This window comes from Mytilus californianus, unplaced genomic scaffold, assembly GCF_021869535.1.
Source record: "Mytilus californianus isolate M0D057914Y unplaced genomic scaffold, xbMytCali1.0.p SCAF_47, whole genome shotgun sequence".
NCBI lineage: Eukaryota > Metazoa > Mollusca > Bivalvia > Mytilida > Mytilidae > Mytilus > Mytilus californianus.
The window spans coordinates 1,032,216-1,056,119 of record NW_026262698.1 but is presented as its reverse complement, the minus strand read 5'-3'; the positions used below and the strand labels follow the sequence as shown (position 1 = coordinate 1,056,119).

The 23,904-nt window shown below is 32.2% G+C and overlaps 2 protein-coding genes and 1 long non-coding RNA gene across 4 annotated transcripts in view; all 3 read right to left on the bottom strand.

Moving 5' to 3' along the window:
• The window catches only part of LOC127700055 (IQ motif and SEC7 domain-containing protein 2-like), a 93,872-nt gene extending 87,774 nt beyond the window's left edge, over positions 1 to 6,098 (bottom strand). For both annotated transcript variants that reach the window (XM_052203510.1, XM_052203511.1), the window contains exon 1: positions 5,622 to 6,098. In XM_052203510.1, the coding sequence (XP_052059470.1) occupies positions 5,622 to 5,833 (212 nt within the window). In that variant the 5' untranslated portion in view covers positions 5,834 to 6,098. The remainder of the gene's footprint in view (positions 1 to 5,621) is intronic.
• Positions 6,099 to 12,934: 6,836 nt separating this feature from the next.
• Positions 12,935 to 23,904, bottom strand: part of LOC127700058 (uncharacterized) — an 18,186-nt gene continuing 7,216 nt past the window's right edge. Inside the window, exon 2 of the long non-coding RNA XR_007981417.1 lies at positions 12,935 to 16,087. This is a non-coding gene — a long non-coding RNA (uncharacterized LOC127700058). The remainder of the gene's footprint in view (positions 16,088 to 23,904) is intronic.
• The window catches only part of LOC127700057 (uncharacterized), a 24,756-nt gene continuing 19,635 nt past the window's right edge, over positions 18,784 to 23,904 (bottom strand). The window contains exon 2 of the mRNA XM_052203523.1: positions 18,784 to 22,450. Coding sequence (XP_052059483.1) covers positions 21,507 to 22,397 — 891 coding nt within the window. The 5' untranslated portion in view covers positions 22,398 to 22,450 and the 3' untranslated portion in view covers positions 18,784 to 21,506. The remainder of the gene's footprint in view (positions 22,451 to 23,904) is intronic.

The following is a 23,904-nucleotide window of genomic DNA, read 5'->3' as shown; positions in this document are numbered from 1 at the left end:
GTGTTGTTTGTGTTTTGGTTTATTTTATTTTGACTGTGGTTAAATTGTTTGTATTTCTTCAACAGTTCAACTTATAATTCTGACCACCCTTACATGTACATTTGTATATACATCCCACTCTGGTAACTGTTTACTTTTTTTAATTTATACGATACTTTAAAATGTAAATATTTTCACCAAAATGTGAACAAAGCTGATAAAAAAATTTTTTTTTTTTAACTCATATAATTCCCTTTTCAATAAATTAGGCAAAAAACAAAACAAATGTCATATTGGTTGGGTGGAAACGGTTTTACTTTTCAATTTTATTTTCCCTTATTGACAAAATCTGGACAAATCACATGTTTTCTCCTAACCAAATCCTGATTTACATTGCACATCATTCATCAACAAGTAACTCATGCATGTACCACGGAACTTTTACAATTTACAATGTTGTGACAACTTTTCCGCTCAATTTTGGTCAATTTTATCACAAATTTAACAATATACAGCATAAATGGGATTGAGATTTTTAAAACAACACAAAACAATATTTCTATCTAAAATAATTTAGCAAGGATGTAAAATGTATAAGTTGGAGGTCTAAACCATACAGTTGGTCATGAGGCAGAAAACAAACAAAGTAATATCATTACGCCCCCGCCGTAGGCAACGGGGGCATTAAGTGTTACCCTTGACAGTCCTTCCATCCCATATCGTTTCCGCACTGTATAAACTTAAGTTTTCCTCATCCAAATTTAATGAAACTCATACAAAAATGCTAAGAACCAAAACTTGCAGACAGAGTTCGAATTTCGACAGCTAGTCACTTACTGTTCTATAGTTATGCCCCTTTATGACTTAATTCACAATCTATTGTATAATTTTAGTAAATTTTAGAGCCAATCTATTTCAGGGATCATTCTAAGGGTGTCTTTTAAAATATTTTGGTGTGATTCTATAGTGATGCCCCTTTATAACTTAGAAAATTGCAAATTTGTTCGTTTCTCACTCTAACTTAAGTTTGCCTCATCCAAATTTTATGAAACTCATACACGGTGCTAAAACCAAAACTTGCAGGCAGTTTTTTACCCTTCTAGAGTTATGCCCCTTTTTAACATAGAAAATTGTAAAGCTTGAGCGGGGGCATTCATATCCTTAGACACATCCTTCTTTTATTTGCCTTATAAAAATGCTAGATCATGTTAAGTCTGCAGCTTAGTAATCACACCGAAATTTTAAAAAAGACACTGTTAGAATGATCCCTGAAGAAGATTGGCTTTAAAATTTACAAAAATTATACAATGGGTTGTGCTGCTTGTGCATAAAGTTTCTAACGCCCATTTGAACTGATTTATTTTTTATTCTTTCTGAAGAAACCATGTACAATGTATCAATCAATTTAATTTTTTTTTAAACTGACAATTGACAGACCAAAGCTGCAGGTCACTCGAGGTCAAAGAACATTTATCTATTAAATCTTAGCCAAAGGATAAATGATGGTGTTCCACATTTTTGTTAAACATTTGTTAATAAAATGTTCCGCTGGGGTGCAGCTTGATACGACCGCAGAGGTCGAACCCTGAACAGTTGGGGCAAGTATGGACACAACATTCAAGCTTGATACAGCACTGAATTTGGATTGTAATTAAATATTTGACACAGCATAGGTTTCTGACACAGAATGAAAGTGGTCTAAGAACTTAAAATTTTTTAATATACCTATTCAAACCATATCATTATTATTTGCTTTTATATATAAATCAGAGTAAACCAATTTAAAATGGAAAATTTAAAAAAAAAAAAAAAGGAAAAAAAAAACCCCCCCAAAAAAAATTTTTTGAACCCCCTTATGATTCATCACCCCCAAACTCAATCCCAGCCTATCCTTTGTGGTATGGTACCTTTCAGTACAATTTCAGAGAGATCCATACACTTGAACACAAGTTATTGTCTGGAAACTAGAAAAATGCTTGTTTTTTGGCCCCTTTTTGGCCCCAAATTCCTAAACGTTTAGGGCAATTACCCCCAAACTCAAACCCAGCTTTCCCTTTGTGATATTGAACCTTGCAGTACAATTTCATAAAGATCCATACATTTACACACAAGTTATTGTCCTGAAACTAGGAAAATGCTTGTTTTGCCCCTTTTTGACCCCTAATTCCTACAATTTGTAGGCAATTACCCCCAAAATCAATCCCAGCATTCCCTTTGTGATATGGAACCTTGTGATACAATGTCAGAGAGATCCATACACTTACACACTAGTTATTGTCCTGAAACTAGAAAAATGCTTGTTTTTTGCCCCTTTTTGGCCCCTAATTCCTAAGATTTGGAGGCAATTACCCCCAAAATCAATCCCAGCATTCCCTTTGTGATATGGAACCTTGTGGTACAATGTCAGAGAGATCCATACACTTACACACAAGTTATGTCTGGAAGTTACAAAAATGCTTATTTTTGGCCCCTAATTCCTTAACTGTTGGTACCATAACCCCCAAAACCAATCCCCACCTTCCTTTTGTGGAATTGAACCTTATGGTAAAATTTCATTGAGATCCATTCACTTAAACTAAAGTTAGAGTGCGAAAACTAATGTGTCTTCGGACGACAACGACGACGCCAACGTCATACCAATATACGACCACAAAAATTTGTTTGCGGTCGTATAAAAACTGAAAGAGAAACAGTGTTCTCTGTTTCACAGTATTATTTTTAAATGATTGATTGTTGAATTTTACACATCTAATCAATACACATATGTTAGTACATATAAGGTACAAAAATTTACTTTTGTATAATTTTACAAACACAGCTGTGACACCAACAGCACCTATGTTGAAGTATCTTCTATCCAATTTATATTTGACAAATACATAAAATGCATGTACATGATGTAGGATATATATGTCCATATCATTTATAGAGGTACCGGTATATTAATTTCTCAAAACCTGCCTGGCCCAGTAAAAAAGTTTAATTGCCGGCAAAGATTTAGTAAAAACTATAATTTTCAATGTATCACTCATTATTATTATTCACAAATCTAAATATGCCATCTATTGCTGGATGAAAATTGACATCCTATTTTAAATCAGAGGCCCCTTACAACAACTTTATGCAAGGATGTTCATGCAACATATCAGGCATATTGTAAAGCAAAATTTCTGATCTTAACAACCATGCTATTATTATACAGAAGCTGTCAAATTTATCCCAATGGTTCCAGCCTACCCACTTCTCAGGACCTAATTGATTAACTGTTTTACTGTTTTATTTTTCTCATCTATATTTTTATTAACCCTGTGGTTTTCCACTAAATAAGTATAGTGAACATATTGTTTTTAAACTATTATGCATCAAATAGATTTTGACTTGACCTTGAAATAAATTGTAAACTAACTATACTTAGACAGCTACATGTAGTGTCTAGTTTTTTGCTCTGCATAAACTAAATTGTATTCTCAAAGTTTAATCTTGCATACAAATACATGTATCAAACCCGAAAATCAACAATTGTTTTTTAAGATCACTTGAAACTCTCAGTTTAACTCTCCTTTTCCAATTAAAAAAAATACAAATTTTAAGTGTAACAGGAAAGTTACTTAAGTACAGGTTAAGACTATTTCTACACTTTGATTTTATTCAACCTTTATCTTTGATGTGGTAATTCTGTCTACAACAGAATTCTTTTTGTTTTATGTAGTGATGTGTTAAAAGCTTAAAACATTTTTGTTTGGTACACATCAATCATTTTAATCAATCTAATTTTTGGCTCAGGAAACAATGCTGTTTTCTGAGTTAATACAACATATTTCATATTTCTGATAAATTCAATCAATATCTGTCTCTGCATGAAAAAAACTTCGACTTTAGAAAGAAAATAAATATAACATACATATTTTCAATAGGCTTGACTGAGCTATTGGCCATACTGAAAATGGTGACTTGCAATATTAAGAAATTACAAACAAAACTTTAATATGTGTGTTGCTGAATTAATATACAATGTACATCATGTACATGTAGCTGATCTTTTCTCTGTTGTCTTTTGGGGTCAAGGTATAATGAACACATCCAGAATAACAAGCATCTTCTCTAGAACCCTTTCATTCACAGAGAAATTTTCAGAGCCTATTTTTTCAAGGTGCAGAGTCAGTAAATAACTACTGTAAATTCAGAAATTATTGTGAGCATTAATTAAATTATGATTTGACATGACCAACCAATATCAAATTTAATTACTCAATTTCAGGATGTAAGTTCTTATTATTGCTGTACTCACCCAGATCCAATATTTACTTTAATAAAAACCTTGCTATAATTTTAGAATTTACAGTATACATTGTTTAAGGTTTGATTTTGTTTCTTCTAGATCTGCATAAATATTATAAAATCTTATTTTATAAAACCTCTACAGTGTTTGGCTTTTGTGCAAAGTACACTTATTGAGTTATTGTAGCAGAGTTGCCTTTGTACACAAGACATTTGAGAAAAATTCTTCCAATGATGCATTTGCAACTGAATAACTGCAGGTGCGTGACAACGTGAAACATATGTGGAATAATTCTGCCTTTTTTGACAGTTTTAAATCTGATAATGTCAATCACTCTGACAAAAAGTGCACTCTGAACCTGAATGATTGATTCATTGTAGTGCAACTTTGGAGCCAAAGTATTTCAGAAATATTTTTTTGATCTCCCTGTAGTAATTATCAGTTTTATGTGAAATTGTAACTGTAGTTATCAATTTGATTGATTTAATTGTTTGACTTTAATTCAATAGTTTTTTTCATCCTACACATTGTACTTTTGCCAATTTTTTCAATCAATGTTGTAACTTTTGAGTACCGAAAAGGCAATTTATATACTGTTACATTAGCTGAATATCATTATAGATCATTATAGTTTTTAGTTTTAAAACTAAGTCTGCTACAACCTACATGTAAGAGTCCTAGGCCAACCCATATTTTTTTCCTCTTGAGAAAAGAAAGGATATATTTATTGATAAAAACTACTGATGTTCAATATGTACATTGTAACATTGTAACTGGGACTATTATACTAACGGGAAGTATAATAGTCCCAGATTGTAAACAGGACACATTGTGTTGTGAAGTACGTGTACCGTTAGCTAGTTAAAATTTACAATTTAGCTGAATTCTGGAAACAAAATTATGCATTTTGTTTAAATTTTTTTTCAAAATACATTTAACACCAATCTTTTAAACTTTGATTACTCTGTCAAAAAATGAAAATAGAACTTTTGTTCTGAAAGTTAAAATAGTTAACAGTGCTGGGAATATAACAAGATTGTGGCTTTTGGATTTAAAATTCTTTTGCAACAGTAGAGGTGCAACTGAGTAGACCTTGTAGGCTCACATCTCTATATTAAAATATTTTTCAACTATCAGTATTCTTTTCTTCAGTTTGTGTCAAATAAGGAACTTTCTAAGTATAAACAGCTTAAGGGTCCTTTAAATCATTGTACTCAATGTTTATTATAATGTAACAGTATGTTTAATCCAACTGTGTAATTGGCATGTGTATTACCAGCAGTAATCAATTATTACCATTCATTACATTATGATTATATTATACACAACCTGTTACTAGATCAATATCAATTACTATACACACCTGTCATTCTGTGTAAGAGATGTCACCTTCTCCTGAAGTTCCTTCTTTTCTTGTTTTAGGTGAAACACTGCTGCTTTTAGTCTTTCAATTTCATCTCTTTGAGACTCAATAATCCTCTCTTTATTTTGCACTAATTTCCACAATTCCTCCATCTTATCCTTATTCAATTTTTGAGAATGAATTACAGTAAATTCCCCAATAGTATATACCATTTCTTATCATGATCAATACACAAACAGAGCTCACCCCATTCTATGCTACCAAAAATCGTCAGCCATGTTCCATGGAAAAAACAACACAAAAAATCAATGCCAGGAGAATATCAGGAGCGAGAACTTATTTACAACTCATTATCAGTCTACTGTTCACAGTCTAGTTGTGAATTGATGTAACAAAAAAGCTAATTTGTGTATTACCCGCCAGCACAGATTCACCTCACAATACAGTCCCCATGGCCCGGAAGTTGTGATGACGTCATTTGACAGGTACGAGCTCGGTAACGCCACTCGAAATTTAGGGACAGGTGATAAAAAATTCCAGAGTGAATCATTTCCAAAAATTAAATGTTTATTTTTACTTTGGTGTTCATGTGTTATTTAAAGGAACATGCCGAGAACAGAGAATCATGACTGTCTTATAAGTGAAACACTATTAAAAGTAAATCAGTTCATTTAAAAAAATTAAATCATGAATTCAATCTTAATGACAAAAGCAAGGATTTATATAGTATACTTACTATACAAATCCCTGAGTAAAGTGACTTATGTTTTCTCCCGTCATGTCGTACCATACACTGTATCAGAAATTGTCAATCTGTGGTCTAGGAATGATGCTCGGAATGATGATATATTTGAAGATATCAAATACTTTTTCTTAATATATGTAGACACTTATTTTAAATAATTACTGTACAAATTCTCATGGGGAGCGTAGTACAGTCATAGTAAGAATTGCCAATATGACCCCCCCCCCCCCCTCCCAAACAAAAATCAAAAACAAAAACAAAACAAACATTTTGTTTGTCGAATTCAGTCTTGGTTCCCGTCTTCTTCAAGCATGCATGCCATTTTTTTGCAATTGAAACAATGAATTATCGAAATTCCTTGAAATTTTACTGACTAAGTACTTCATAGATGCACTAGCTATTACTTGGTCAAAAGCTAATGTAGTCATAAATTTGCTTCTACGATAAAGTTAATTTTGCATATTCTGAAAAAAAAAACCTAATAGAATAGTTTTGTTTAACATCTGGGACCAATATATTATAATCCCAGGCCACATTTAGTCTGTTCCAATTTTCGCCCCTTTTATTAGAACATCATGCAAGACATCATAACCCACTACCATAACGGTCGCTTGATATGATCATCCCGTTTAAATTTTCTCTGAGAAAAAAAATTCTATATTTGATTTTAGTTTGGTTTTCTTTCGGCATGATATTGTTGACACTAAAGCAGTCATTCTGTGATGTCCAGAATCCTTCTATGCGCATTTTCTTCTGTATAAAAATAAGTATGATTGCCAATGACTCGAACAACTATCCACCAAATTTGAAATAAAGTGTATGTAAGCAATAGTACGGCCTCCAGCAAAGAAAAATACCCATACCATGTAGTCGAATATAAAAGGCCCCGATATGAAAAATGTGAAACAATTCAATTGAGAAAACGTATGGCCTAATTCTGTATCTATTCAGAAATAACTGTATGATAACTCTAAATCTCTTACCAAATTAAGCTTAGTTTTAAAGCAGTTTGGATTTTTCGATGAAAAACGGAATAAGACACAAAACAGTGAAAACAGCAGTGATGTAAAAATAACTAGTATGAAGAATTATTTTTTTTGTTTTTCCGTCTTCTGATGTAAGGGAGATAACGCATACTCGTCGTATTGGAGATCGAGATCGGTAAAAATTGCAGTGTGTACACAAATACGATATGATTTAATATGCATAGTAAAAAGGTTCGCGATATATGGGTAAGTGGTATTGTAACCGTCCTTGATGGACAGCATGACATTTATACACACAAAACGATACATTATGATTTGTAACAAAAACAAATGTTTTACATTGAAATGAAATATTAAATGTTCATATAGTTATAGAGTTACATATATTTCTTCATCTTATAAATCATGTACATTTTATTCCAGACAGGACCAGAACCATTAATACATTACAATAATCATCCTTATTACGTATTTTAATTTATGTTTCGTCTAACATCTAGACATTTAGGTTAGGGGAAGGTTGGGCGCCCCGGCGCTAACATGTTTAACCCCGCCACATTCTGTATGTGCTTGTCCCAAGTCAGTAGGCTGTGATTCAGTGGTTGTCGTTTGTTTCTGTGTATCATATTTGTTTTTCGTTCATTATTGTACACAAATTAGGCCGTTAGTTTTCACGATTGAATTGTTTTACATTTGTCATTTCGGGGCCTTTTATAGCTGACTATGCGGTATGGGTTTTGCTCATTGTTGAAGGCCGTACGGTGACCTATAGTTGTTAATTTCTTGTCATTTGGTCTCTTGTGGAGAGTTGTCTCATTGGTAATTATTCCACATCTTCTTATTTTTATATTTAATAACATAATTCCCTAAATATTTTAGGACAAATTTCATTAGTAAATAACCAAACAAGTTTTACCTTTTTTGAACGATCTGTAAAGTTATGACAAATATTGTTTATCTCATTGAAAAATATCTCCCTATCACGTTGTATGCTGGATAACTAGTAATAAATTGTTGTTCATTTTCAACCAAATCAAGCTAGGGTACATTTCTTCCAAAGTCTCTGATCTCTTTCTATGTATAAAGTTTTATACCTGTCTCTTTCTATTTTAAGATCATGGGCACTGATTCTGATTTTACATATGGCACTTCTCAATCGAAAATTGTTTAAAGATAGATAAATTTCTTTAAAAAACAAGTTTTTAGTTTGAAATAAGTATCTAGTTTACTACTTTTTGTATCTGTTCTTTTTGTGTTCCAAACTTTTCCACGACTCTATTCAGCCAATAACTGACAAGGAACGTTCCTCTATATCTTCAAAGGATCACGATAGGCAAGGACGTATATAAGATATAAATCCTTGTGCTAGGTAAGCAAGTCTTTTTTCATAACAGTAAGAGAAGATTGACAAATCAGCAATTGTTTGCCACTTTTCACACGAACTTTCTTTGAAGAAACTCAACATCATTTCCTTCATTGAGGGTTGCTGACCACTCAGGAAGGCATTTAACCAAGAGTTCCAAGTGGTGAAGTTGAAATCATCCCTTCGAAAATTTAACGGACGCCATCACGAGTTGGTTGACCGTTATGGAATAATATCTGTTTCCCAGATGACGACGGGTATGTTCTAAGCGTCGTAACCACAATCCTGCCCTCCTTTTCCCCGAATGTGACCTACCGAATTAGACCTATCACCGGGTTTGTACTCACATGAGCAACACGACGGGTGCCTCATGTGGAGCAGGATCTGCTTACCCTTCCGGAGCACCTGAGATCACCCCCGGGTTTTGGTTGGGTTTGTGTTGCTCAGTTTTTAGCATCCTTTGTTGTGTTTTGTTAACTGTTGTTTCTCTTTTGGTCTTTTCCTTTTCTGTCATGGCTTTGTCAGTCAAATTTCGACTTATGAGTCTGAATGTCCCTTTGGTATATTTCGCCTCTCCCATAATTCGGGAACAAGAACATTGTCACGGGCTGTCCTTTTGCTTAACCGAATGCATCTCAAGTGGTTTCATAGCCAGTATATGGGTGTTGTACCCGATTCTACATAAACCCCTCAGTTGAAGACGGAGTCATCTAGTATAATTTGCAATCACATGAGGACAGTAACAATTTGATGGTAAAATGTATACATACTAAGCGATAAATCATACTTTGTAAAAATAAAAAAATCCTAACAAATCATGCACTGTAATTCATACAAAAAACCGACTTATTTGAATCAACTGTGCCCCTTTTCTTTCCGACTGAATCCTTTATTCACCCAAGCCAGATTTGTACACAGGATCCTCTCAGGAAAGAAGCTAGCATCATCATAAAACTTCACCCGCTATAAGTCTTTAAATATTTTAAGTTTGAAGACTTTTGTTTGTCTTTTCATCGTATTTCGTTTTAGTGCCATCATGGTCGGGTTTATTTCGACTTATAATTTTGAATTTTCCCTTTTTGGTATCTTCTGCCTCTTATATCTTTTTGTCCTTGCATCATCTATCTTTTTGTCCTTGCATCATCTATCTTTTTGTCCTTGCATCATCTATCTTTTATGTAATGGTAATTGTTTTTCTACGACTTATAATTTTTTAATTGTCCCCATTGTATTTCTGCCTCTGTTTTTCAGATAGATGATTAAATATAAATTTTAAGAAAAGAAAAAAACATCAACATTTGTGACATTTAGTTGACACATAGAAAACAATGACGCTTCTGTTGCTCTTCAACTTAAAAGTTCACGTGGATAAGTAAGAACTTACTCATATACATCGAATTGGAACACGGTCTTTTCGTGTATTATGTCGTTGAGTCACTGTCGCATTGACAGATACCATATTTCCCTTTAATTCATAAGATATTTCCGCTTAGAACACAACTAAATCTACTGGCAATGGTAGATTTTATATGTATTCTAATTTAACTGACCTGATTAGTATAATTACAAGATAACCTGCATGAACTAAACTGGGATGTAGTGATCAGTACAATGCACTGAGAAATTGGTTGTGTGTTGTACAAACGTATACGTGGTTTTATATTTCTTTAGGTTAGTGTCTCATTAACCCATCCTGTTATTTTTGCCAAAAGTAACTGGGTGTCTTGATTTGGGCGAGGGTGATGGGGTCCTCAATTCTGTATTCTTTAAATCTTTAGGCAATTTTTTCTATAATATCTATTTGGTTTGTTCTTTAATATCTATTCTGTAAACCCCGTCCAGACCCGCCTCGTATAACTGTACCGTTTTTGGACGTACAAGGAATAATAATAGAATAACACTTTAAATCATATGCGTCCGTAGCGCTTTTCTCCATGGATTAGCTCCTTCATCAGGAAAACACATAGCCAAATATTTGAAATGGTTGATTGGTGTTTGCTTTATGCCGCCTCAGCACAAAAAGGCTATATCGCGGCTTTTAAATATCTGAAAGTCAAGTGTCAGGTGTGATGTATAAGTACCGAACCACGCGAATAGCTATATGACCAAAAGAGACTATATGTTTGGTTTATCAACATCTAAAAATTAAATAATCACCATCACAAAGTTATTTATTGAAGTTCAACCTTTAATTGGAAACTGTTTAAAAGGAAAACGTAGAAGATAATGTGAACTTTTTTATGATAAAATATGCAAGCTATATCTCTCTGCTTATCGAATTACCATTTGTATCTTAAACTCTCAAAAAGCTAACCGGAACATATTATGATTTAATAACACTTCAATTCTTCAACAACTTCCGATGTTGATATAGAAAACAACACTCTTTGTTCTTGAAACCGCAAATTCGATGTTTATATATGATCCATTTGACTGTTATTTGGTACAGGCTGGATTATTGGTTAGTATAATAGTCCCAGGTACAGGTGACTGAAATATCGCAAGCCCTTCCAACCCTAGTTTTTGGTAGGGTTCGTGTTTCACAGTCTTTAAGTTTTTTATGCGATGTTTTCTTATTGTTGTTTGTCCTTTTGACGTTTTTATTTTTGGCCATGGTATTGTCCGTTTGTATTGGACTTAAGATTTTTGAAAGCTCTCTAGGTATCCACTCTCTATTCCTTCTAGCAACTCTCAAGATTTCTTAACTTCTTATTGCAATTCTTGGTGCAGAAGTGAAAAGCTGGTATATAGCTTTGGATTCTTTCTACATTAAATTGTAAAGTATGACTGATCATGATCAAAATTTTCGACAGTTATTTGTTAAAATAATATGATTTAATTGTTTCAGGACTGAAAAACTTATCCAGTAATCTAAGAGAGCGTTTTGTGCTCAGTTCCACCGGACAAAGCAGCTAACAATTTTATTTATTGTAATAACGCTGTATACCGAGATAATAGGACAGACACACATAAAGGAATATTGAGGTCGGTATTTATGCGAATTGACCCTGTTGCACAGAAGTTATTAAATGCAACCCCCACCCCCCAAAAAAAAAAGTTTTGTAATGGGACTATCTTAGTTCATCACATAAGACACATATGTGTACTCTTATTTTGTAAAATTGTTAACGACGTCAATATTAAAAGAATTCCCTTCCATTTACTGCTTTCTAAAATCAGAACTAAACAAACAACACCAGACCTGAACAAACAGCACCAGAACAGTACAAACAGCATCAGAACATGACACAGCATCAGAACAGTACAAACAGCATCAGAACAGTACACAGCATTAGAACAGTACAAACAGCACCAGAACTGTACAAACAGCATCAGAACAATACAAACAGCATCAGAACAATACAAACAGCATGCATCAGAACAGTACAAATAGCACCAGAACAGTACAAACAGCATCAGAACAGTAAACAGCATTAGAACAGTACAAACAGCACCAGAACTGTACAAAAAGCATCAGAACAGTACACAGCATTAGAACAGTACAAACAGCACCAGAACTGTACAAACAGCATCAGAACAGTACAAACAGCATCAGAACACTACACAGCATTAGAACAGTACAAACAGCACCAGAACAGTACAAACAGCACTAGAACTGTACAAACAGCATCAGAACAGTACAAAAAGCACCAGAACTGTACAAACAGCACCAGAACTGTACAAACCGCATCAGAACTGTACAAACAGCATCAGAACTGTACAAACAGCACCAGAACTCTACTGTACAATTAGCATCAGAACTGTACAAACAGCATCAGAACAGTACAAACAGCATTAGAACTGTACAAACAGCACGAGAACTGTACAAACAGCATCAGAACTGTATAAACAACACCAGACCTGAACAAACAGCATCAGAACTGTATAAACAGCATTAGAACAGTACAAACAGCATCAGAACTGTACAAACAGCACCAGAATTGTACAAACAGCATCAGAACTATACAAACAGCATCATAACAGTGGCTATAGGAATTCATCTGTACTGCATGCAATTTTTACCCCCATAAATGTTAGGTGTTGAATTTAAAACAGTTCAGATGAATAATGTCACTTAAATTATAGAACTAGTAGCTATTAATTTTTTAAATAGCTCTTGATAAAATTCAAATGGAAGTATCATGAAAATGAGGTAACACTGTTATACATGAGTGGTTTATGCCATTTGTAGCTGCAAAACAACAAAAGAATAAGAAACTTGAAACTGACAACTTCTTTATTCTATAACTAAAACTTATACACAACAAATTATAAAAAATAAACAACACTGAACAAAAGCACCAATGTGACATAGTAATGGTAAAAATAGACATTGTAAATAATAGATTAAAAGGTTTACATAACCTCGTTATTATAAGATATTTCTTTCATAAGTAAGCATATTTATTGCAATTATGTGTATGGGGGACAGCAGCTAAAACATATTTTAACAAAAGAACAGAAAAGATTGAAGATAGGCCTTAAATTTATATTTAAAATACAAAAATTTCAATAGTTTAAGTGAGAAAATTCCCAAGGAATAATTGGATAATAACCAAAAGAAACTGTTTTTTTTTTATATTTTTTTTTAATCTTGAAGGCATGAGGGCCTTCAACGATAAAATAGGTAGATTACAATACATCCTTCAGCAAGATATAAAGTGGTTTTGTTTTGACAACATTTACACAAAAATCCTATAAACAATATTAAATGAAAAAAATTGAACTATAACATTGCCTTTTATTATGCATCTTTGCTTTGCCCTTTTACAAGAAAAATAAGGATGGAATTCAAACTATAGATAAAAATCTCTTTCTTCACCTCTTCTATAATAAGTATATATGAACACAGAGGGCTTTGTAGACCTACATTATATAAAACTGAAACTGACATTGAAGATGATATTCAACCAGGAAACTGATAAATCATGCATGAAAGCTGCGTAAATTCTTTTTCTGAAGTAGTATTTACATCATTTGTTTTTAAAGAATTTTACAACTTGGATATTCATACATAGCTGTCACTCATAATAGTCATCTTGTCTTTTAGTTTGAATTTTCCTTTCTTTTTCGTAATTTGTGATTATGATCTTCTAAGGTCTTTTTTTTCAAAGATTGCTTTTAAAGACTGAAAAAGCAGCTTGCAATGTATGTTGCAATTCACTAAAGGACTCTGGGTAATTACTTTATTTGAACCCAAAAAGAAAATAATTTCACATCAATGTGTCGGTTTAACTCTTGAGGATATTATTAGCAAAAAAAAACATTTTGGTGTATGCATTGAACATTTCCCAGAATGCACTTGATGATTCTGAAATTGTGAATTCATTAATGATTACTATTTCATGTTGTTTATCAAAAGAAAACAGAATATACAGCAATGATTACCTCAATGCATGCATTTAAATTAGTCAACTCTTGAAAAAAACTGAGGATTAAAAATCTGTTTGTAATATTTGTTATGATATTTTAACGAATTCTTTAACAGTAAGGAAACATAATAAAAGGAAGTAATTCTTTGGTTGTACACAATGTTGTTGGAAATTTAATATTAAAAAAAAAAAAATTTCAACATTTATGTATCAAAATTTTGTCAAGAAAGAGAGTTTGTCATTTAAAGCATAAGCAATGCTCTGTGCATCATGTCTGCATCTTAAATGAAAAGAACATAAAGTGATAAAAAACATCAATTTAATTAAAATTAAATCTCAGCACTCGCTCATATTTTTTATGCTTGGTTGCTGTGTGGAAAAAATGAACGAGTGCAGAGATTTAATTTCAATTAGATTGTAAAAACATAAACAAATATTTGATTTAAAAAATGAATTAATAAAAAATAATCATAACAACATACTTAAGCTATATGGTCATAAAATAGCACCAGTGTACAATTTTAGTACGAAACTTAATTAATGAAGAGTAACAAAACAAATAAAAATAAAAATATGGTTTTGTTTTAACGTTTATATGACACCAACAGTAGGCACTTATTTACTAGCGTGCATTTGAAAAATGATACTGATGTTAAAAATGATGTAATTTTAGAAATTATTGAAACAATTTTTGTATAGTGACTATTGGGGAACCAACAATGTCAAAATGAAAAGTAAAAATAAAAAAAAATGCAGTGAAATTTTAATTAATTATTGCAATCGTTCTATTAAAAACTGAATTGAATGGGTATTTCTTAAAATATACTGGTCTTGAACATGCCAGAAATATTTGCCACTGGACATTAGGCAAACAGCAATCAATCTAAATTTTGACAGGTAAAAGAATAAACTTTTTCCAAGTTGAAAATAGTTCATTTTCCATTACAATAAAGTAAAGGATTAAACTGTTTCCAAGTTGAAAATGAGAATTTTTTTCCTTATAAATGAACAAAACTAGAGGCTCTAAAGAGCCTGTGTCGCTCACCTTGGTCTATGTGCATATTAAACAAAGGACACAGATGGATTCATGACAAAATTGTGTTTTGGTGATGGTGATGTGTTTGTAGATCTTACTTTACTGAACATTCTTGCTCCTTACTACTATCTCTATCTATAATGAACTTGGCCCGGTAATTACAGTGGAAAATACTTTGTAAAAATTTACAAAAATTTACAAAATTTACGAAAATTGTAAAAAATTGACTATAAAGGGCAATAACTCCTTAAGGGGTCAATTGACAATTTTGGTCATGTTGCCTTATTTGTAGATCTAACTTTGCTGTACATTATTGCTGTTTACAGTTTATCTCTATCTATAATAATATTCAAGATAATAACCAAAAGCGGCAAAATTTCCTTAAAATTACCAATTCAGGGGCAGCAACCCAACAACGTGTTGCCTGATTGGTCTAAAAATTTCAGGGCAGATAGATCTTGACCTAATGAACAATTTTATTCTCATCAGATTTGCTCTAAATGCTTTGGTTTCAGAGATATGAGCCAAAAACTGCATTTTACCCTATGTACTATTTTTTAGCCATGTCAGCCATCTTGGTTCGCATGCAGGGTCATCGGACACATTTTTTAAACTAGATACCCTAATGATGATTGTGGACAAGTTTGGTTAAATTTGTCTTAGTAGCTTCAGAGGAGAAGATTTTTGTAAAAAATTACAAAAATTTACTAAAAATGGTTAAAAATTGACTATAAAGGGCAATAACTCCTTAAGGGGTCAACTGACAATTTTGGTCATGTTGACTTATTTGTAGATCTTACTTTGCTGAACATTATTGCTGTTTACAGTTTATCTCTACCTATAATAATATTCAAGATAATAACCAAAAACGGCAAAATTTCCTTAAAATTACCAATTCAGGGGCAGCAACCCAACAACGGGTTGTCCGATTCATCTGAAAATTTCAGGGCAGATAGATCTTGACCTAATAAACAATTTTACCCCATGTCAGATTTGCTCTAAATGCTTTGGTTTCAGAGATATATGCCAAAATCTACATTTTACCCCTATGTTCTATTTTTAGCCATGGCGGCCATCTTGGTTGGTTGGCTGGGTCACCGGACACATTTTTTAAACTAGATACCCCAATGATGATTGTGGCCAAGTTTGGTCAAATTTGGCCCAGTAGTTTCAGAGGAGAAGATTTTTGTAAAAGTTTACGGACGACGGACGCAAAGTGATGAGAAAAGCTCACTTGACCTTTCAGGTCAGGTGAGCTAAAAAGTAAATTTAAATCATCAGGGTCAGATCTCAAAAACGAAAATAAGACTTTATAAATTGGGTGCGTCTGAGGTGCTTTTCTAAATTTACCTTCATCAGGAATGCTCAAACCTAAATATTTAAAACATTAGTTGGAATAGGATCACTAAAAAAGAATATTTCTCCATGTTTTTTTATGAAATCTAATGGAAAAAAAAATAATTATAAAGTAAGTTGCATTGTAAGTCTGTTCAAAATGCCTTCCACTGTTATATCAGTTCAGAAGAGACAGGTATCATATTTAATCAATAAATTCAATAATGAAACATAGTTACAACAAAAATATACATTAAAGTTGATCCTTGGAATAGGTAGACAAGACATATGGACAAACAGATAAGTATGTAAACCTGCTCTCTGGATAATGCAGAACAGAAATGCCTGAATTATGACGACCATTAAAATCACTATCAAGGTTATTTGTACTTCACATGATGAATAAGATGACTAAAACTTTTATGATACCCCAACCTTAACTCTTGTAATAAATTTGCATAAATGAATGACATTAACTCAAACTAAGTATATTTTCATTTGAATTGTACCAAAAGTATACGTTTTATTTTCAATGTTATACATGAGCAATTGATGATTTTGTGAATTTAAATCCCTTTTATCAATTACATGCCTCATCAAACCAAAGAAGTAAACAAAGGAGACCACTTATTCTTGAATTTAGTAACTGTTTTTATCATAAAGAAACAACAAAATGCATAATTTTTTTAGAAGATCAAGGGCTATAACTCTGGAGAACTTTGTATAAGCAAAATTGAACAAAAGTAACATTCATCAAGTATTTGGTTGTCCATAATATTCTATTTTAATTTCAACACACTTCATTAAGTGATAAAGATACACAATTTACCACCTGGAAACTAACAAAATTTACAAAATTCTGGAAATCAAAATGATATCACTATTGAACAATAAAGAAATGAAGACTAATATCAACCTTTATTTTTAGCTTTCCATAAAAAATGGTCAAGCAGTTCATAATTTATCATCCAAACTTATAGATATACCAAAAAACGGAAATACATGATCATCACTATGCAGCTTGTATGACATCTTTGCTGGCTGTGGATAAAAGATTGCAAATAGTATTACAAATAATAATTAGCCTTAACAGTGAAATAAAGACCACATAATCATGGAGAACAGAATTTTGAAGCAAACACTAAAAGGTAAAGCATAAGCTCATCAACAAAAACAATCATGAAGAACGAAGTCAATTTTTACATCCTGACTGAAGATTGCTTTTTAAAAAGAATATCAATTATATAGCGATCACCTAATGAAATATACCGGTAGTTCATCATTTGAAAAATACAGTGAGTGTAAGAGCAATGATTGATGTGAGTTTGCAACCAAACAATAAATGGACTAGGTGGTGCTGACATTTTATGAACAAAAACTATAATTCTGGTTTTCTTAATTGCTGTTTCAGCTCATCCAAGTTAAACTGTATAAGATAAATAACATGAGATAAAAAAAGTTCTCAGGATTTCAAAGTAACACATATTTTGCCGCTAAAACAGACAAAATTTCAATTTAGTATACATTTTACTATTTGTTCATGAAATTTTGAAAGCAATGTTATGACAAGATTATAAAGTAGCTAAAACAATGAGTAATTCACCAAAAACGTGAAAAGAAAATGACTAAAACATGAATAAACAATAAATTTGTTTTAAAAATAAATATCCCTGGATGTTGGAATTAGAATGCTTAACTGATACTTTTATCTACATGTACAAACAATGAAGAAGGACTCTTTATTTTTGTTGTTGCCACATTGTAAATTTTCCAGAAAAATGAAATAAAAATAATCTCTTTCATTAAGTAGACAGAGGTTTCACCTGAAAATGCTTAAACTTAGCTTTAAGGACTTTTTATACAGAAATTTTGTCATTTTGCTTACCTTACATGTACGTATGTTGACAAGACAAATAAACCCAAAAGGGTCCTTTTTTATTGAAAACAAATGTATATTAAAAACTAAAATCTGTGTTTTAAAAAATAAAGGGAGACAACAAATGACGGACTACCTGTCACTATATATACAACCTAAAACGAATACAATTTCTTAACAAACAATAAACAAATTCCAAATATTACATTAGTACATATATACTTATCTTTTTATATAAACATCTTGTAATAGAGAGTTTCACAACTTAAAATAAAAAGAATCCAATGAAAAAAAGCAATATTGTTAAGGTATTGTTGGTTGTGCTGGATAACGAAAAAACAAACACAATTTCAGCATGTACAAGAAATCTTTGTTGAGTACTGTGAATTCATTTATTTTCGTGGGTACCAATTTTCGTGGATTGATGAAAACCTGCTTTTTCATGGATATTTGATTTCGTGGTTTTGCCAAAGTCTGCATACAACCCTACAGAAAACTTGCAATTCGTGGAACATTTAAATTCCTGCCTCACCTGTACCAACTAAATCAACGAAAATTGGTATCCAACGAATAATAACGAATCCACAGTAAGTTAACAGTAAAATGTACACATCACTTTTAACTTCAGTGGATTCCTCTTAATTGCATAGGCAAAATCCCAGAGAAAATTATGCAATTAACAAAAATAGTAATTTACTAAAAAAATCAGTCATTCTTCCTCATATTTTTTTTAGGTAAAAGTATGTATATAGTTAAAAAAAAAATCACACTTGAGACACTTATGAAGGATCTTTGATGTTGATTCAAACAAAGGAAGGACACACTATTGTTTCAAAAACAAAATACTTATGACACCTCTGAAAACACTATTTGGGATGTTCTGATTTCCTTCTCACTAATTGGTTAAATAACACAAATAGTTGCATTATTTCCCTAGAATACTTCATTTGGAATCATTTTTTATATCTTTTAATGCAATTAACAGGAATTTTTGTTTTAACCTATGCAATTAAGAGATTTTTTTTTATAAAGAAGATATAAGATATATAGTTTTATTCTTTTGAAATTTTATGCAAAAAACAGGATTATGCCTTTAACAAGTGGAGTCCACAGTACAGTACCTCCACTACAAATATAACCTGAATAGTTCCAACCCTCCCTGTTATCAATCTCTCCTACTCACAGGGTCTGAATATAACGTCTGAATAATTCAAACCCTCCCTGTTATCAATCTCTCCTACTCACAGGGTCTGAATATAACGTCTGAATAATTCAAACCCTCCCTGTTATCAATCTCTCCTACTCACAGGGTCTGAATATATCGTCTGAATAATTCAAACCTTCCCTGCTATCAATCTCTCCTACTCACAGGGTCTGAATATAACGTCTGAATGATTCAAGTTACTATAAATAGGGGTATTGAAGCTCATTCCTATAGTATACCAAAATATTCAAGGTGCACTTGATCTATGGTAGGTCACAAGACAGGGCCTGTTTGACTGATGAGTGGTTATGAATTTATCGTGGAGGTTAAAAGAATAAATACTTTACTGCCCAAAATCTGCTTGATGTCGAATGACATTATTTCAGTCCTTTAAACCACAGTTTCCATTTGTCTGCAACTATAAGATGCACGAGTGGTTATGATACTATTGTGAAAATGAATAAAAGAAACACTTTGAAACATAACTTTTTTAAAGGTATGAGGATAGGAATCTGTTTGGTCATACAGCACAACAGAAATCAATTCAGTAACAAAGAGAATTATATATATTCTTAACAAATTCACAAATAAAGCAAAATTACTATTTGTGTGACTATTTTTTCTATATAACAACAATACTTTAGCATTTAAGTTAGTCAGTGTAAAATAAATTTTCACATACTCAGATCTCAAAGTAAACTGGAGCCTGTATCGGTCCATCACATTTTTTTTGGTTTCCCCCTAGATACTATTTATAGAATATGAAACACATGTTTGTCAGATAATGTAAGTGGGGGTGCTGAATACTGTTTTGATAAGGAATGAAATTCGGATCAAATCAATTATTTACTCTGAATTTTTCCTTACTCATTTTCCCAAAATTTCTAATAACCATGTTAACACAAACAGCTATAACTTTGCTTTGACAGTACAATTGTGAAGGAACATTATGGACCCCATAAATACTTATAATTAACAGAAAAATCTATAATTCAGTGTTTAACACCAATGTTTGCCTAATGTTAAATTTAAAGTGACAGTTCCCATATTGGTTGATATGTAGGGTTAAAAATCAAATTATCAACATTTTTTTCTTTTCAAATACCTCTTCACCGAGATTAATATCTAATGTTACAATGAATCTTCCATTTTAAGAAGTTCATGGACAAGTCATAAATGATAGTGGACAACAAACACCAAGTAAGGGCAATAAATTTTAGTGACTAAATGGCCAGTCAAGCTTAAATGAAGTTAAACTGACATTTTCACTTACAAATCACATACACAACAGCATGATACCACAAAATATGATTCTTTCAGAAAAATTACACCTTTACAAAAACAAGGTATATCAAATCTTCTAGAATGGTTTTAAAATGTATTACATGTATGCAAGATATTTTGTAAATTTTCTAGTTTGTAGGAAGCTGTAAATATTCTGTTTGATGACAAATATTTCAATTAAAACACAAATCAACCTTTTTAGGAAGCATGGTCATTATGATTGAATATAGAGTGCCTTGAAAAATGGATATGAAGAAAAAAGAGAAAAACATGACAGTTTTTGAACACTGATAATATATTGGTCAAAATACTCACAAACTTGCTGTGTCCCATATTGAACTTAAGAATGAAAAACCTCAGTTGGTCATTTTACTGGCCCAAGTCACCCAAGGGAGATAATTTGTTGTGTTTTCTCAGCTCTCCTAAGAATATGGTTAAAGATACAAAGCACTGAAATTTCTCCTTAAATGTACAAATGCATAAGAAAATTTGAAGCTGATATCAATAGTTAATTTGGTTAATTATACTGATAAACAAAATTATTTGATTTGAGTTCTATTGTTAACCTTTAACTTCAAAATACTATTTATATGAGATTCTAGTTAAGTATTTTGAGATTCTTCATGATATTGTAGACAAAAAGCGTCCTCTATATGGCACATTGTACTGAAGATTTCACTGGATTTACTTTTTCTTTTGCTTTGCACTTTCTGCTGCTTCCATTTTCTGTAACCTTTGAACCAGTTGTTTACAAGGTGGAGGTATTGGTGTTCCATCCTTCAGGTGTATGATTGCCTTTTGAATAAAGTTATAGGAATTGTTCAATGTTTTAGGGTACTGCATGTTAAAAACCCAGTATGCTGCAAACAGAGTAGCGAAAGCTATTGTGAATTCTTCAAATTCTTGGACGATTTCTTCTTCAATGACCAGGAAAAATTCATCACTTCTAAAAATGGTCCCCTTAGATATCAGGATTGGGACAATTTTTCCTTTTGGATTAACTTGTTGATCATCTGTGATTTCAACCACCATTTCAACAAAGTTTTCTTTCAAAAGCATAGGAATAAGTGATAACGCCGTAACCATGTCCCAGTATTGTTTCAATGCTGCATTTTGCTGTTTAATTTCTTCAGCCTGACGGAGAATGATACTTGATCCAGAAATATATTTTGAAATACCAATAATGTTGTTAGCGTGTTTCACACAGTACTCCTGAATCAAATGATCAATATCAAGATTTGTTATCCTCTGAAACTCCGCCAACATTTGCCTTCCGGTAAACAACTGCGGATAAGTCTGCTTCACTGCTAATGCAGAGGGCATTTCAACAGTTATGAAAGATCGTCTTATATCAAAGGTCTCATCCATGTATGCTTGGATTTCTTCTTGTTTTTTCTCGTCATTTGAATCCTCTTCTGCTGATAATTTTATCTTTTTGTCTGGACTGGCATCCTCCTTCTCTTCCATTTCAAGTGATGTAGTTGCTTCCTTAATACTTCTTTCAATCGCACTTGAAGGACCTGGCACAACCTCAGCAGTCATCATAGCAGTTTTCCTTTTTGGTCTCTGTGACATGGCAAGTCACCTCAATGGTGATACTGGCTCTTCATATCTTTATTGACATTTGTCTACAAAAAGAAAAAGACAACTTAATATATCTTTTAAGTACATGCATAGAAATTTTAGTGAGTTGAAAATAGTAACATTTTTACAAGGTCATAGACTTTCATAGCATGGATTCCAGCCAAAATAAATAGAATCTATTCATTACAATAAATGTTTGGTTTCTTCACATCATCTTTAATAGGAAAATATAGTTAAATAAAAAAAAAATGCATGAACATTCACAGGGGTTGAAAATAGTGTTAAACCCTGATTAATAAAGAGATCCATAACTCCTCGACGTCATATCAGAAATTGAAAAAAAACTAAAGGGAGGTTATTTTAATAGATATAAAACAGTCACCAAAGTTTAATGAAAACTGTTCAAAGCACTTTTGAGTTATTGTCTGCAAGCTTGAAAATCCCCCCTTTTTTATGAATGAAATCCAATAACTCAGAAACATAAAACCTAAAATTTATAAAAATTGAAAGGGAGCTTATGCCAATAGATATAAACAATTCACCAAAGTTTCACTAAAACCGCTCAAAGCATTTTTAAGTTATGGTCTGAAAACTGGGAAATCCCCCTTTTTTAATGAATAAAACCCCACAACTTGGAAACGTGAAACCTAAAGTTTATAAAAATTAAAAGGGAGCTCACGTCAATAGATATAAACAATTCACCAAAGTTTCATGCAAATTGGTTGAAGTGTTTTTGAGTTAGTGTCCGACATGTTGATGACAGATGGACAGATGGACAACGGTATACCTCAATAGGTCCCGTAAACGGACGTATAAACAAGTGGTCGGGGCCATATAGTTTTACCCTTTTCTGTCATTCTACATGAAACAATTATTCAGACTTTTTTTCTTAACACCTTCACATATTGAGCTGATTTTTAGTATGTGAGTCTACTACGATGTGTTACAGATCTAGTTTACGTTTGATTCTGCCCTGCTGATTTTTGCCAAAATTACAGGCTTTGGACTTTGAAACTTTCATGAAAATAACAGTTATACAGACTTCTTTTCTAAACGCCTTCACATATTGAGCTTCAATCTGTCTTTGCTAGCAGGGCCATTCTTGGCGTTTTATTTCAAATATCAACAGTTTAAGATGACATTAGTCATTTAAAGTCTTCTTTCATTTACATATCACATATTATTATTCATTCCATTACTTATTAATCTGCAGACCATTAGATATGGTGATCTATATTTTTTATTTAAAAAATTATCTCATATTCTGCAGTCCAATTATGGATGGATTGAAAAATGATATAACTAATAATATGTTTATGATAGAAAACTTTAAATGGTTCACATCTTATTTTACAAAAATCTTTTTGACCATGTAGTTTCAGCAGCTATTTTCACTGCCTCTGGTTACGAAATATTGTTGAAACACTATTTGCTGAAGGGTTAAAAATGTTGTGATTTATTTGATAAAGTAAAATTCAGAAGACCTCTATATACTTTT